This window comes from Polypterus senegalus, chromosome 1 (genome assembly GCF_016835505.1).
Source record: "Polypterus senegalus isolate Bchr_013 chromosome 1, ASM1683550v1, whole genome shotgun sequence".
Classification (NCBI taxonomy): Eukaryota; Metazoa; Chordata; class Cladistia; order Polypteriformes; family Polypteridae; genus Polypterus; species Polypterus senegalus.
Genome location: NC_053154.1, coordinates 154,396,995 through 154,414,704, shown reverse-complemented (window position 1 = coordinate 154,414,704; position 17,710 = coordinate 154,396,995). Strand labels below are relative to the sequence as shown.

The 17,710-nt window shown below is 37.1% G+C and overlaps 1 protein-coding gene across 2 annotated transcripts in view; it reads right to left on the bottom strand.

Annotated features, from left to right (window-relative positions):
• The window catches only part of uggt1 (UDP-glucose glycoprotein glucosyltransferase 1), a 237,291-nt gene that overhangs the window by 25,904 nt on the left and 193,677 nt on the right, over positions 1-17,710 (bottom strand). For both annotated transcript variants that reach the window (XM_039760741.1, XM_039760749.1), the window contains 4 exons: positions 16,583-16,668; positions 12,483-12,567; positions 11,996-12,084; positions 2,452-2,556 (listed from right to left, as the gene is read on the bottom strand). In XM_039760741.1, the coding sequence (XP_039616675.1) occupies positions 2,452-2,556; positions 11,996-12,084; positions 12,483-12,567; positions 16,583-16,668 (365 nt within the window). The remainder of the gene's footprint in view (positions 1-2,451; positions 2,557-11,995; positions 12,085-12,482; positions 12,568-16,582; positions 16,669-17,710) is intronic.

Genomic DNA, 17,710 nt, shown 5'->3' with positions numbered 1-17,710 from the left:
GCTGGTACAGTGGCTCCTGGTGCACGACAATTCCTGGCCTCATGTGGTGAGAGTATGCAGGCAGTTCCTGGAGGATGAAGGAATTGATACCATTGACTGGCCACCACACTTTCCTGACCTAAATCCAATAGAACACCTCTGGGACATTATGTTTTGGTCCATCCAATGCCACCAGGTTGCACCTCAGACTGTCCAGGAGCTCAGTGATGCCCTGGTCCAGATCTGGGAGGAGATCCCCCACAACACCATCTGTCATCTCATTAGAAGCATGCACCGATGTTGTCAGGCATGTATACAAGAACACAGGGGTCATACAAAGTGCTGCGTACAATTTTGAGTTGCTGCAATTAAATTTTGGCAAAATGGACTAGCCTGCCACATAATTTTTTCACTCTGATTTTTGGGGCGTCTTTGAATTCAGGGCTCTGTAGGTTGATCATTTTCATTTTCATTTCCATCAAACGATGTGGCATCCTTTCGTTCCTAACACATTACCCAGTCTATATCAGTATAGATATCAGGGAGGATTTCTTTTTCCCATTGAGATCTGATGTGTTTTCAAAGTGTTCCTTTAATTTTTTTGAACAGTTTAGTTTAGGTACTTTGACATGGAATGCCCAAAGCAGCGGCAACTAATATTTTGATCTGAGTATTTGACCCTTGTTTTACGAGTATAAAGTCAGGTGCATAATCGCAGCTACTTTTTCAAACAACTTTACAACTCTGATCAGTGGCAAACGTTGTAACAACATTTCGATTTCTTCCGATAAATCTTCAATTCTCTCTCTGAAATACGTAATATCTTAGGCAGAATCAATTTCAACGGCAGTAGTAAGCATTTTTCTAATTAATTCTTGTGCTATCGATTCACCAATCAGTAACTAGAGGGTGTGTTAGAGCCCAAACTCTAAACTTTGACGAGTGAAAGTGACAGTTTTATTTCAAGTCATATTTCATGATGGTTTGGAGGAATGTTACGGACAAAATTAAATAAATAAGCAACAAAAAACATATTTCGTGACATTTATTTATGCTCTCATTTCATGACATTTATTTAGCCACTCATTTCGTGACACATTTATTTATTTATGCTGACATTTCACAGTACTTTTATTTATTTGCACATTTATTTATTTAATTTTGTCCGAAATATTCCTCCATATGCATGCATGCATACATACATACATACATACGAGGTGTGGCAGAAAAGAAATGAGACTGATTTTTTATTTACCAAAGTTTTTATTTTTTTCAAACATCAATGTTATCCCCTTCAAAGTAGTTCCCTTGGGCAGCTACACACCGATGGAGACGTTGTTCCCACTGTTGGTAGCAATGCTGGAAGTCTTCAACCGGTATGGTCTTCAACATGTCCGTTACACTCTTTTGGATGTTTTCTAAAATCCCGAAATGATGTCCTTCGAGGACATTTTTCAGTTTAGGAAAAAGGAAAAAGTCACACGGACTGAGGTCAGGTGAATAAGGGGGCTGGGGAACCACAGGAATGCGTTTTTTCGATTGTCCTTCTGCTCAATTGTGAGGTTTTTCTGCACCATTTTGGCACAGACCTTTCGCATGTGCAAATGTTCAGTCAAAATTTGATGAACGGTAAATCTATTCAAATTTAATTGTTCACTCAACATTCTTAATGTTAAACGACGGTCTGATCTCACAAGAGTGTTCACACATTCGATGTTTTCATTGGTTTTCGAAATTGAAGGCCTCCCTGAAAAACTTAAGCTCGGGATATGTTCCCCATAGGCCTGTTTTAACTTTTCAAACGTCACACTTGCCGATTCTCCAAGCTTAACACAAAATTTAATAGCACAATGTTGCTCCAAATTCCGCTGTTCCATTTTGCGTGACGCACAACCAAAAACACAACTTTGCTAATAGCAGTCACAAAAATCACGTAGTTAACGGAAGGAGTTGAAACTCGCACCGAGCTATGGGATGGTACTTATACACGTGCTCTATCAAGGACAACAGCGCAGCGCAGGTCTTTTCTGCCACACTTCGTACATACATAAATACATTTACATGGCTCTTAATACCCCCTTAAGGAAACAATAAAAGGAAGAGTACAGGTTCCTTGGAAGGGGAACAATTAAAAACTTTGTAACAGTCGTACATAAAATTACAACCATAGAAAATAATTTACAAGTATTAGGCGGCAGTATTAATTATATGCCTAATGATGATGAAGAGATAATTTTAAAAGAAATGTGTATTATTGTAACTCTGCTGTATTAAAAAGCTTTGCTGACTTCACTGTGCTTGAAACCCTGTTTGAGTAAGTGATGGATGCACTCAGTGGAAGATTTATATGTAACTCCTGTATTTGGCTTTCTTTCATAGTTCAGACTTACAAATTCGTTTTTTGTTTTGCTTGACTAATACAACTCACTAACAATTTCAACCATGATTTAGCAATCAATACATGAAATGAACCTTAGGAATCGCTCATAAAGATGTCCTGATGCTACAGAGAAGATATTTATCACATCGTCTTTCTCCTGCTTTACTTCTTCAGTCTTTGCTCTTCCAGTTAATCCCCTATAAAAGAGTACATATTAAATATTGCAGACAGATAATAGTTATTTCTTTCATTTCCACAAACTTACAAAAATAAATAAATAAATCAGTCCTATTAATAGTTAAGTGTTTTGCAAAAATGAATAAATAAATAAATAATTACAAAGATGACTGGCTGACTCATCAATCAACAAAAAATTTCCCATTTAGTTAAAAAAGTGGAAATTTAAGAGGATAGAGCATCTAGATCAGTAGGTTTCCACTAATAAAGGACATTTTCATATACCAATATTTAAGGTTGGGGAGGGGAGAACTAAATATCCCAAAATATCAAAAACAATTTGATGGATTTGACTGAAATTTGGTTACATTAGAGAACCAAGTAAATTAGCCAACCCATGTTATTTTATTTATTCAAAATAATATTTTACAGAGTACACTATGCTAATGTGCTATGCAGCGCTGACAGACTCCTAAAAAGAAGGAGTAGCAACCGCTTCACAGCCTGTTTAAGGCATGCCAGTGTATGCAGATGAAGGTCTCCAAAAGATGAGCAGTGTAGAGGAAGAACACCACTTAGCAAAAGGGTGGACTGACAAGAGCAGCACTGACACGTGCCGTGCAGAGTGAGCTGTGAAGTATTAGAATTAGGGAAAGTTCTGGTAAAAACTCTCGTTTCTATACACAATACCTGTTTCATGTTCTCTATTGGTTTAGATCAACTGGAATGGAATCCCTTTTGAGTGATAATGTACCAATTGCATACTGTATAATACAGTGCATCCGGAAAGTATTCACAGCGAATCACTTTATCCACATTTTGTTATGTTACAGCCTTATTCTAAAATGGATTAAATTCATTTTTTTCCTCAGAATTCTACAAACAACACCCCATAATGACAACGTGAAAAAAGTTTACTTGAGATTTTTGCAAATTTATTAAAAATAAAAAAACTGAGAAAGCACATGTACATAAGAATTCACAGCCTTTGCCATGAAGCTCAAAATTGAGCTCAGATGCATCCTGTTTCCCCTGATCATCCTTGAGATGTTTCTGCAGCTTAATTGGAGTCCACCTGTGGTAAATTCAGTTGATTGGACATGATTTGGAAAGGCACACACCTGTCTATATAAGGTCCCACAGTTGACAGTTCATGTCAGAGCACAAATCAAGCATGAAGTCAAAGGAACTGTCTGTAGACCTCCAAGATAGGATTGTCTCGAGGCACAAATCTGGGGAAGGTTACAGAAAAATTTCTGCTGCTTTGAAGGTCCCAATGAGAACAGTGGCCTCCATCATCTGTAAGTGGAAGAAGTTCAAAACCACCAGGACTCTTCCTAGAGCTGGCCGGTCATCTAAACTGTGCGATCGGGGGAGAAGGGCCTTAGTCAGGGAGGTGACAAAGAACCCGATAGTCACTCTGTCAGAGCTCCAGAGGTCCTCTGTGGAGAGAGGAGAACCTTCCAGATGGACAACCATCTCTGCAGCAATCCACCAATCAGGCCTGTACGGTAGAGTGGCCAGACGGAAGCCACTCCTTAGTAAAAGGCACATGGCAGCCTGCCTGGAGTTTGCCAAAAGGCAACTAAAGGACTCTAAGACCATGAGAAACAAAATTCTCTGGTCTGATGAGACAAAGATTGAACTCTTTGGTGTGAATGCCAGGCATCACGTTTGGAGGAAACCAGGCACCGCTCAACACCAGGCCAATACCATCCCTACAGTGAAGCATGGTGGATGGCAGCATCATGCTGTGGGGATGTTTTTTAGCAGCAGGAACTGGGAGACTAGTCAGGATAAAGGGAAAGATGACTGCAGCAATGTACAGAGACATCCTGAATGAAAACCTGCTCCAGAGCGCTCTTGACCTCAGACTGGGGCAACGGTTTATCTTTAAGCAGGACAACGACCCTAAGCACACAGCCAAAATATCAAAGGAGTGGCTTCAAGACAACTCTGTGAATGTCCTTGAGTGGCCCAGCCAGAGCCCAGACTTCAATCCGATTGAACATGTCTGGAGAGATCATAAAATGGCTGTGCACCGACACTTCCCATCCAACCTGATGAAGCTTGAGAGGTTGGATTAATGGGTAAAACTGGCCAAGGATAGGTGTGCCAAGCTTGTGGCATCATATTCAAAAAGACTTGAGGCTATAATTGCTGTCAAAGGTGCATCGACAAAGTATCGATCAAAGGCTGTGAATACTTATGTACATGTGATTTCTCAGTTTTTTTATTTTTAATAAATTTGCAAAAACCTCAAGTAAACTTTTTTCACGTCATTATGGGGTGTTGTTTGTACAATTCTGAGGCAAAAAATGAATTTAATCCATTTTGGAATAAGGCTGTAAGATAACAAAATGTGGAAAAAGTGATGCGCTGTGAATACTTTCTGGATGCACTGTACATGTAAAGGCCGGTGAAAAATGTTTATTTTATGGTCTATCAATGCGTGAATATGGTACAAATGTATTATCTCTGGAAACTTAACATCAAATTGTCCAATTTGTAATGAGATAGTAGACGCAAAAACAAAAAGGAGACAAGTGCAATGTCACTGTAATATATATGAATGCTATGCAAAACCCCTCAACATATGCTACCATTTCTGAGTTGTAAGCTGCATCAGAAATTTGTTATGTGTATTTGAAGTTTACTGTAATGGTGTATTATTTAAAAATTTTGGGGTAGTCATACAATTAAAACATTGTGCTTTACAGGAGCTTTATTCAGAGGTCATTTGATGACCAATTACTATTATTGATTCTGCTTAAATTCAAAATTGGTTACACCCAACACTGAAATCACATACATTCTCTTTCTTACCTGATGTGACCAAATTAGCTCAAAAACATATTAATAAAACAGGAAAATGTAAGTAATGTACTGCGTATACAGACAACATCAAATGAAATCAATTTAAGAAATTAATTAAAACAATATATTAGTGTATATCAAATCAATCATTTAGTGCAAAAGGAAAAACCAAAGGCAATTTCTTGTCAAATTTTAAGGTACAAGGACAGTTTGTCACCATTACTTTAGGAAGTGTAATAAATGTAGTCATACTATACATAAAGCTGGCACAACTAACATTACCTGCAACCAATGAGTGGCACTGAACATTGCAGCCAATACATTGTGATTAATACAGTCACAAGAACATATTATTTAAGCTATAGTAGTATTGGTTCACTGACAAATGTGCGATAGACATATGCGCCCCGACAAAACCGCAACGGACAAATGAGCGCCGACAAACCTGCTAACTGGTTTTCGACAAATGTGCACCGACAAAATCACGAGAGAGGCCAAGAGAGTGGGACGCGTACGTGCGCATTATGTACACATTATGTGCTAGGTTATAACTGCTGATGGCATGGCGTGAACAAATAACTCAGTCGAGGGTTGGCATAACGCGTCGTATACAAAGCGGAATTACCAGCAGTCAGGCAGCTAGCAAGTCTATCGCTTTGCTGCAATTCTTCCTACATATGCAGGGCGTGATCTTAAGGACAATCTGCGTGCCGTGCTGATGGAATGCCATGTCTCATAATATTGGCTTCTAAAATAAACATTATTATATATGATTTAAACTAGTAATTCATATTAAATGAAACTTTCACGATTTTGTCGGGGCAATTTTGTCTGAGCGATTTTGACGCCATGTTTTAATCGGCGCTATTTTGTCTATCGCGCAAATGTCAGGTCACAGTAGTATTAATGTAAAATATTAGGATTTACATCAAAGCACAATTTGAATCATTTGCTTATGATTAAAACTGTCCTATATGTTGTATGGAAAGTTTAAAGAAATAAATCCATTTGATGACATAAGAAAATTAAGAGACAATTTGACATCCTGCATTTCTCCATCATGACCTTGAATTATAACTCATATGTGAATAAAAGAGTTTTGTACTGTACCCATAATTTTTACATTGAGTTCTGCAGGATTCCAATGCACATTTTAATGTAAATCTCCATGTGCTAGCACCCCTCATTTGCTATATGCTATAACAGATGAAGGGTGAGCACTGTGATTCAAAATAATGTCTCCTGTAAAAGCTATGGTTAGACAAAAGCTTCAGTCAGAGTCGTTTATGGTTTCTAGAGTCAAAGAAAATATTTTCAGCAAATCTATAACGCTAATAAATATGTTATTATTCAAAATATCAGAATTTGTTGTGTTTAGCAAATGTTAGTATTAAATAAATGGACTTCGCCCAGTCTACATGTTTCCGTTAGGTCAGATTATCTCAGGGCACAACGTGAGCTACCACAGCTATGCTGATGACACACAGCTGTACTTATCAATAGCACCTGATGACCCCGATTCTATTGATTCACTAACACAATGTCTGACTAGTATCTCAGAATGGATGAATAGTAACTTTCTCAAGTTAAATAAAGAGAAAACTGAAATTTTAGTGATCAGCAATAATGGATACAATGAAGCTATTAGAAATAAACTGGATACATTAGGATTAAAAGTCAAGACGGAGGTAAAAAGCTTAGGGGTGATTGTTGACTGTAATCTGAATTTTAAATCACATATTAATCAGATCATTAGGACAGCATTTTTTCACTTAAGAAACATAAGTAAAGTTAGACCTCTTTTATCACTGAAAGATGCTGAGAAATTAGTTCGCGCGTTTGTTTTCAGTCGACTAGATTACTGTAATGCACTCCTCTCAGGACTACCCAAAAAAGATATAAATCGTTTGCAACTAGTGCAGAATGCAGCTGCTAGAATCCTAACTAGGAAAAGAAAATCTGAACACATTTCTCCAGTTTTGATGTCACTACACTGGTTACCTGTGTCATTCAGAATTGACTTTAAAATTCTGCTTATGGTTTATAAAGCCTTAAATAATCTCGCCCCATCTTATATATCGGAATGTCTGACACCTTATATTCCAAATCGTAACCTCAGATCCTCAAATGAGTGTCTCCTTAGAATTCCAAGAACAAAACTTAAAAGAAGTGGTGAGGCGGCCTTCTGCTGTTATGCACCTAAAATCTGGAATAGCCTGCCAATAGGAATTCGCCAGGCTGATACAGTAGAGCACTTTAAAACACTGCTGAAAACACATTACTTTAACATGGCCTTTTTATAACTTCATTTTAATCGTAATTTAACTTAATCCTGATACTCTGTATGTTCAATTCATCATAACAACTATTCATGGTGGCTCTAAAATCGGTACTGACCCCTACTCTCTTTTCTGTTTCTTTTTCCGGTTTCTTTGTGGTGGTGGCCTGCGCCACCTCCACCTACTCAAAGCTTCATGATGCTCCAACAATGATGGACGGATTAAAAGGAAGAAGTCTACGTGACCATCATCATCATCAAGCCTTTCCGTGAGAACCCTAAATCCAAAGAGGACTGTTTCATTTATGTTAGGTAGAATGCCCAGAGGGACTGGGGTATCATGGTCTGGAATCCCTACAGATTTTATTTTTCTCCAGCCGTCTGGAGTTTTTTTGTTTTTTCTGTCCCCTGGCCATTGAACCTTACTCTTATTCGATGTTAATGTTGATTTATTTTTTTTATAATTATGTCTTTCATTTTTCTATTCTTTAATATGTAAAGCACTTTGAGCTACTGTTTGTATGAAAATGTGCTATATAAATAAAATGTTGTTGTTGTTGTTGTTATATTAAGCTACAGCAGTGTTTCTCAGCCTTGGTACTGGAGACCCCCTGTGACTGCAGATTTTTTTCCAACCAGATTCCTAATTAGTGACAACACCTGACAGCACTGATCTCATTTATTAGCTGGTATCATTTTTCTTTTATTCTACATTCAGAAAAGCACAGCAGCATGATTTTTACAGTTATAACACATTTAGAAATATTTCTGCTTTTGCTTTAGATTTAAATGCTTACTCTTTGTTGCTTTCATTATATTTTGCCCTCTGTGCAGTTTTTCCCTTTCGTTGTATCTTATTAATGATGATTAAAAATGCAGAGCAGACACGCTGGCAAACAGCAATGAATAATGAAAAACATCAGACCCACTAATTAGTAAATAATGGATTAATTAAACAATTAGAACACCTAAAAAAAGTAGAATGAAAATCAAGATGAAAATATTGTTAAAAAGAAAAAAATACATTATTCCCATATAACTGCTTGGTACATTTTAATATCTATAGATCTCTCTCTCTATATATATACTCAGCAAAAAAAGAAACGTCCCTTTTTCAGGACTGTGTATTTCAACAATAATGTTTTAAAAATCCAAATAACTTTACAGATCTTCATTGTAAAGGGTTTAAACAATGTTTTCCATGCATGCTCAATTAACCATAATCAATTAACATGCACCTGTGGAATGGTCGTTAAGACCTTAACAGCTTACAGAAGGTAGGCATTTAAGGTCACAGTTCTAAAAACGCAGGACACTAAAGAGACTTGTCTACCGACTGTGAAAAACACCCAAAGAAAGTTGCCCAGGGTCCCTGCTCATCTGCGTGAACGTGCATTAGGCATGCTGCAGGGAGGCATGAGGACTGCTGATGTGGCTAGGGCAATAAGTTGCCATGTCTGCACTGTGAGACGCCTAAGAAAGCGCTACAGGGAGACAGGAAGGACAGCTGATCATCCTCGCAGTGGAAGACCACGTGTAACAACACCTGCACAGGATCGGTACATCCGAATATCACACCTGCGTGACAGGTACAGAATGGCCACAACAACTGCCCGAGTCACACCAGGAACACACAATCCCTCCATCAGTGCTCAGACTGTCCGCAATAGGCTGAGAGAGGCTGGACTGAGGGCTTGTAGGCCTGTTGTAAGGCAGGTCCTTACCAGACATCACCAGCAACAATGCCGCCTATGGGCACAAACCCACCTTCGCTGGACCAGACAGGAGTGGCAAAAAGTGCTCTTCACTGATGAGTCACGGTTTTGTCTCACCAGGGTGATGGACAAATTTGTGTTTATTGTCATGAAGGAATGAGCGTACTACAAGCGAGGCCTGTACCCTAGAGCGGGATCGATGGCTAGGGCCATTCCCCCCAGAAATGTCCAGAAACTTGCAGGTGCCTTGGTGGAAGAGTGGGGAAACATCTCACAGCAAGAACTGACAAATCTGGTCCAGTCCATGAGGAGGAGATGCACTGCAGTACTTCAAGCAGCTGGTGGCCACACCAGATACTGACTGGTAATTTTGAGCCTCCCTTCATTCAGGGACACATTGTGAAACTCTTTTAGTTTCTCTGTCTTCTGTCTCTCTCTCTCTCTCTCTAGTCTTCATACATATATATATATATATATATATATATAGAGAGAAGTAAAACAAAAAAGTCAGAGCAAAAGTTTTAGGCAGGTGTGAAAAAATGCTGTCAATAAAGAATTGTTTATTTTTATCAATTTACAAAATGCAAAGTGAGCGAACAAAAGAAAAATCTAAATCAAATCAATATTTGGTGTTACTACCTTTTGCCTTCAAACCAGCATCAATTCTTATAGGTACACTTGCACAGGGATTTTGTAGGATTATAGTCAGGTGTATGATCAACCTATTATACCAAACAGGTGCTAATGACCATCAATGTCACACATAGGTTGAAACACAGTCAAAAACAGCTGTGTAGGAGGCTTAAAACTGGGTGAGGAACAGCCAAACTCTGCTACAAGGTGAGGTTGAAGACAGTTTCATGCCATGGCAAGATTGAGCACAGCAACAAGACACAAGGTAGTTATGCTGCATCAGCAAGGTCTCTCTCAGACAAAGATTTCAAAGCAGACTAGGGTTTCAATATGTGCGGTTCAAGCTCTTTTGAAGAAGCACAAAGAAACGGGCAACGTTGAGGATCGTAGATGCAGTGGTTGGCCAAGGAAACTTAGTGCAGCAGATCAAGCTTATTACCCTTTGAAATCGGAATATGTCCAGCAGTGCCATCAGCTCAGAACTGGCAGAAACCAGTGGGACCCAGGTACACCCATCTACTGTCCGAAGAAGTCTGGGCAGAAGTGGTCTTCATCGAAGAGTTGCAGCCAAAAAGTCATACGTCAGACGTGGAAACAAGGACAAGTGACTCAATTATGCAAAACATAGGAACTGGGGTGCAGAAAAATGGCAGCAGGTGCTCTGGACTGATGAGTCAAAATTTGAAATATTTGGCTGTAGCAGAAGGCAGTTTGTTCGTCGAAGGGCTGGAGAGCGGTACAATAATGAGTGTCTGCAGGCAACAGTGAAGCATGATGGAGGTTCCTTGAACGTTTGGGGTTGCATTTCTGCAAACGGAGGTGGAGATTTGGTCAGGATTAATGGTGTTCTCAATGCTGAGAAATACAGGCAGATACTTATCCATCATGCAATACCATCAGGGAGGCGTATGATTGGCCCCAACTTTATTCTGCAGCAGGACAACGACCCCAAACATACAGCCGAAATCATTAAGAACTATCTTCAGCGTAAAGAAGAACAAGAAGTGATGGTATGGACCCCACAGAGCCCTGATCTCAACATCATCGAGTGTGTCTGGGATTACATGAAAAGACAGAAGGATGTGAGGAAGCCTACATCCACAGAAGATCTGTGGTTAGTTCTCCAAGATGTTTGGAACAACCTACCAACTGAGTTCCTTCAAAAACTGTGTGCAAGTGTACCTAGAAGAACTGATGCTGTTTTGAAGGCAAAAGGTGGTCACACCAAATATTGATTTGATTTAGGTTTCTCTTTTGTTCATTCACTGCATTTTGTTGATTGATGAAAATAAATGATTAACACTTCCATTTATGAAAGCATTCTTTGTTTGCAGCATGTTTTCCACACCTGCCTAAAACTTTTGCACAGTACTGTGTGTGTGTATATATATATATATATATATATATATATTTTTTTTAAAACACTTAGTTTTCTAATTTCTATATTGTTCCCAAAACACAGATCATGGGAAATAACACATCACTTAATTAGCCCAGGAGTCCAATTAAAAACAGAAACTGGTAGGAACAAAAACCTGCAGCAACAGGAGAGAGGTTGGGAAACACTAAACTACAGTGAATTCTTCTCTGTCTACCATTGGGAAAGTTTTAATAAAATACAAACTAATCATAAAATGTGTGCTATGTAGTGTTGTAAATTTAAATTTTTTTTAGTTACATATTAATTAGGGGCGGCACAGTGGTAGCGCTGCTGCCTCGCAGTAAGGAGACCTGGGTTCAGTTCCCGGGTCATTTCTGCGTTGAGTTTGCATATTCTCCTCGTGTCTGCATGGGTTTCCTCTGGGTGCTCTGGTTTCCTCACACAGTCCAAAATCATGCAGGTTAGGTTCATTGGCAATCCTAAATTGTGCTTGGTGGGTGTGCCCTTTGGTGGGCTGGCGCCCTGCCTGGGATTTGTTCCTGCCTTGCACCCTGTGTTGGTTCCAGCAGACCCCTGTGACCCTGTATTAGGATATAGCGGGTTGGATAATGGATGGATAGATTGATATTAATTACCTTGTAAGGGACTCCCAAAAACCTGAATCGTTTTCATGACTTCCATCATTTAACAACTCATCATTTATTTTGTCTGGCTTTTTCTGTACCTGCAACAATGACACATGAAGGTATTTTCAAGCTTAGGGAAAAGTTGCTAGATACTAATTTCTTACTGTAATTTATTCAAAAGCAATTTGTAACATATAATAGTTATAATACAAGACAAAGCTGTAATGAATCTAATAATTTAGCTAACCATGATTTAGGACAATGTATATTCATTTTATCCTTTTTAAAATTATACTAAGCAGGTGCCTGTGCACCTTAGAATAAACTAAAACATAAAACCTACTTCATAAATAAAAAAGTGTGTATATATAGTTCTTGCCAAAAAACAACCCTCCATTTTAAGAAGTAAATTATTTTTACAGTGAACCATTTAAACAAAGTATTTTGACAAAATGATTCAGCATTGCTTTATGTAAATATATTTTAAAAATCTTACCTTGACCTTTATTATTTTACTTTTAAAATTATTGAGGACCACTATTAAATCATCTGCATCAGTAGGAGAATCTGTACCTTCATGGCTAAAAAATAAAAATAAATAAATAAATATGAAGTAAACACCTATAAGACACTTTAGAAAAACGATAATTACCAATAAAATGTGGATAAAGTATAAAAAAAAAAAAAAAAAGAAAGAAAAAAAAAAGAGATACATTTCTCCTTTACAACTACATCTATGAAGTAAATTGTATTTTTCCACTGTAAAAACAAAAGCCATGTATTTCTACAAAATTCACAGGCATGAATTACCAAATGTATTTATTTTTTTAATATGTCAGAAAACATAGAAATTGCAGATGCAAGAATTATCTTCCTCCACAGATTCTGTTTCCTATGCAGAGGTAGAACTGTATAGAAGGAATAAAGGAATTTGGTAGAATGTGGCATTAAGAAATCCTATAAATATTGTGATAACTATCTCAAAGGACAGAACAAATAACACTATCTAAATTATTTTTCAACTAATCAGTGTCATTTTTTTTGAAATTTACTATAATTGTCCACTTCCATGCAAATGGTTATATATAAGAACTTAACCAGCTTCTGCTAGTGTTTCATGTTTAGAATATATTTTAAACTGGCAACAATACAAAAAGTCTAAAAAGATATATGCCATAATGTATCATTTGTCAATGGAACGCTAGAAATTAACCACTGAACTATAATATGTAACTAAAATCAAGTCAAACAGTAGCTGTTTTTACCATTAGTAAAAGAAGTAGTAAAAGAAATATTCCACGTTACTGCTCACAAATGGCAATTACTGTAAGCAAAATTTAACTACTGTATGTGTGCCCCAGCATCCAAAATAATTATTTAATTCTTGAAGTTTAAACAAGCATTGCAAGGATCAAGGACACAAATAGAAAGAAATTAACCATGTTACAAAAGCCCAGATGCAGTTTAATTTAGAACAGGTAAACACTGGATCAACAACAAGACAGCTCTGTGAAGCTGAGCAGAAATAAGTACAATAGTTAAACTATCTGTATTGTAATTAGGGCTGTCATAGTTAAAGTATTAATGCATGAAATTAATTTAAAACACATAACACATTATTTTAATCACACTCCAAAACACCATTCACAACATAGCGGGTTAAAACTGACTGACATTAAGTATGCATGTTCTTCAAGAGCCTTTGCTATTTAACACTAGAATTACCAGAGCCTACAAAAAAACTCGTAGATCCGGCCCACCGTAAATCTGTTCGCACCTCTCCATCAGCGTCTTTTGTCCTGTAAATGTGCCGATAAAGACAAGCAACAAGCAGCCTGGTAACCCATCCCCCCACCACGGCAGAAAATGTACAATGTTCTCCCAGCTCCTGCCTTGATTGATTATCTGGGAGTGAAGTGCTGGAGTTTTAGAGTGGAAATAATAGATCGTTATTTGGAACACATGTACAGGTGGCGGTCATAAAATTAGAATATCATGACAAAGTTGATTTATTTCAGTAATTCCATTCAAAAAGTGAAACTTGTATATTAGATTCATTCATTACACACAGACTGATGTATTTCAAATGTTTATTTCTTTTAATTTTGATGATTATAACTGACAACTAATGTAAGTCTCAAATTCAGTATCTCGGAAAATTTGAATATTGTGAAAAGGTTCAATATTGAAGACACCTGGTGCCACACTCTAATCAGCTAATTAACTCAAAACACCTGCAAAAGCCTTTAAATGGTCTCTCAGTTTAGTTCTGTAGGCTACACAATCATCGGGAAGACTGCTGACTTGACAGTTGTCCAAAAGACGACCATTGACACCTTGCACAAGGAGGGCAAGACACAAAAGGTCATTGCTAAAGAGGCTGGCTGTTCACGGAGCTCTGTGTCCAAGCACATTAATAGAGAGGCGAAGGAAGGACAAGATGTCGTAGAAAAAAGTGTACAAGCAATAGGGATAACCGCACCCTGGAGAGGATTGTGAAACAAAATCCATTCAAAAATGTGGGGGAGATTCACAAAGAGTGGACTGCAACTGGAGTCAGTGCTTCAAGAACCACCATGCACAGACGTATGCAAGACATGGGTTTCAGCTGTCGCATTCCTTGTGTCAAGCCACTCTTGAACAACAGACAGCGTCAGAAGCATCTCGCCTGGGCTAAAGACAAAACTGCTGCTGAGTGGTCCAAAATGATGTTCTCTGATGAAAATAAATTTTGCGTTTCCTTTGGAAATCAAGGTCCCAGAATCTGGAGGAAGAGAGGAGAGGCACAGAATTCACGTTGCTTGAGGTCCAGGGTAAAGTTTCCACAGTCAGTGATGGTTTGGGGTGCCATGTCATCTGCTGGTGTTGGTCCATTGTGTTTTCTGAGGTTCAAGGTCAACGCAGCCATCTACCAGGAAGTTTTAGAGCACTTCATGCGTTCTGCTGCTGACGAACTTTATGGAGATGCAGATGTCATTTTCCAACAGGACCTGGCACCTGCACAAAGTGCCCAAAACTACCAGTACGTGGTTTAAGGACCATGATATCCCTGTTCTTAATTGGCCAGCAAACTCGCCTGACCTTAACCCCATAGAAAATCTATGGGGTATTGTGAAGAGGAAGATGCAATACGCCAGACCAAACAATTCAGAAGAGCTGAAGGCCACTATTAGAGCAACATGGGCTCTCATAACACCTGAGCAGTGCCACAGACTGATCGACTCCATGCCACGATGCATTGCTGCAGTAATCCAGGCCAAAGGAGCCCCAACTAAATATTGAGTGCTGTACATGTTCATACCTTTCAGCTGGCCAACATTTCTAAAAATCCTTTTTTTGCATTGGTCTTAATTGATATTATAATTTTCCGAGATACTGAATTTGGGACTTTCATTAGTTGTGAGTTATAATCATCAAAATTAAAAGAAATAAACATTTGAAATACATCAGTCTGTGTGTAATGAATGAATCTAATATACAAGTTTCACTTTTTGAATGGAATTACTGAAATAAATCAACTTTGTTATGATATTCTAATTTTATGACCAACACCTGTATTTCATGTGTGTTTTCTTTCTACAATAATCTATGTTAACACAGAAAAGTTTTTCATATTCTAGTAGTAAAAGAAAAAATGTTGGCATAAACTATATAATGTATGAAGCCTGAAGTCCAAAGATCAAATAAACACTTTAACAAAAGGTAAGCGGTATAGCAGTAAGATTTGCTGACTTGTAATCAAGAGTCCCCGGTTCGATCCCGACTGCCTCCTATATTTGCCGTTTTCAGTAGTGAGTTGCTCTTATTGTTAATATTATATAGTACACACATACATTTGGTCTGCATCTGTAACAGACGGTGTATATTTATAGGACTTATAAAAGTTATTGTTTTTTTTGTTTTTTCACTTCTATTCTCTCAGTCACAATCATGATACATACTACCGCCCTAGGGATCTGACGCTGTTAGTTTTTATTTGAAACTGGGAGTAACTGTAGATATGAGTGGTGTTTTGAGGCAATGGAGCTGGACTCTGATCTGGAGTGATAAAAGCTGACACACAAATGCTGGTGAATCTGCCTTCTTCGTATCTCACCGTCGCTTGAATTTTTTTTATTCAGTTCAAATAACATATTCAAATAACTTCAAAAACACTAACTGATGTTTTCAGTCTTTGAGATTAATATTAGTTATTAAAACATAAGAACAATTATATAATTAACTTACATATCTCCCGTATTCAAATTAAGTAATCTTATCTAATACTTATCTCCTTATTACCATAAATTCATTTTCCTGGGCCATTAATGCTTACATGGCTATAAAAACTGACAGCATCAGTATTCTATTTCTGACCAATTTTGTAGGGCATTCTGAAACTGTAAAAGGTTCTTACATTCCATCTCTACCAAAGGTAATTCTAAATTGGTTATGTACGATATCACAACTGTATATGTTTTTTTCTAAATAATGAATATCACCAGCTTGACTTTACATGATAGTAAAGTGTTTGCCACGAGCATTTACACAAATTAAAATACTACTAGCACTTATTTAATTGCAGAATGAAAATAAATTGAATTAACAGTGAGTTACCTGTAAATTTTATATATTTCATCTGACCTTCCCTTTCTTAGTCTTAAAACCCAAGCCCCAGGGTTGGCTTTTAATTGGAAGTAACCCTAATAAAAGAAAACTTTGCATTAATGTTTGTAAGTTATATTATGCATTTATCAAATAATAAATCAAGGAATTAATAGCATGTTTAAAGTGAACAAACAAAAAATAATGCAGTGCACCATATATGCACAAATACAATAATGAAGAGTACATTGACAATGCTCTTAAATCTTTTCTTACATTGCAATGAAAATCTATTGTAACATGTACAAGTTCAATACTTATTCTACTGAATGGAAGTATATTTGATTATGACTAGTTGAATATTATTATTTTCATTTAACATCAAAATAACTGATATAGCATGTAAATGTTTGCAGACATTGTTGTAATGGATGCAGAACTGCAAAGCCTTACAAGTGCATGCTCATTTGCTAAACAGGACAAAGGGCAGAATAAACATCAAGTTAAAACATTCAAAACATGAAAAACATTCAAAACATGAATTCATAAAATAAAATGCAACGGTTACCCTCATACAACCTACAAATGTTTGCAGTCAAGAGTAAAAATAAAAGTTGTTCAAAATAAAAAAAATGGTAAAAAGTTATATATTATTCCCAAAATTAGAAAACTTTGGACTTGTGACAATATACATTATACACAGAGATACATATTAGTCATTTTAAGTGAAGGGTAAGTGAAGTGAATATTGATATTTTTGCTATACAAACAAATGCAAGTCTGAATTTAAGATTAAAAAAACTATTCATAAAGGAAAAGTAGAAAAAAAACCTTTTATCATTAGGTATTTTCTGTACAAATATATTGTTTTGAAAAATATTTATTTGGGCTTCATTACATTATTTTAGGGTAAAAGGAGGATTTAAACAAACAGCTATTTTAGCTTTATTTTATTAAAATCAAGAGTCATTACACTTCAAGAGGATGAGGCTAATTACCCTATTCTGTGACTTTAAATGCAATCGTTAATACAGTTGCTCTTATTAAAGGTGTGTAAACTTGAACTGTTTTTGGAGTATTTAAATTTTTTTTTTTACACATACACTTCTTTACAGGAGGTTAAAAAAAATAATGCATTTT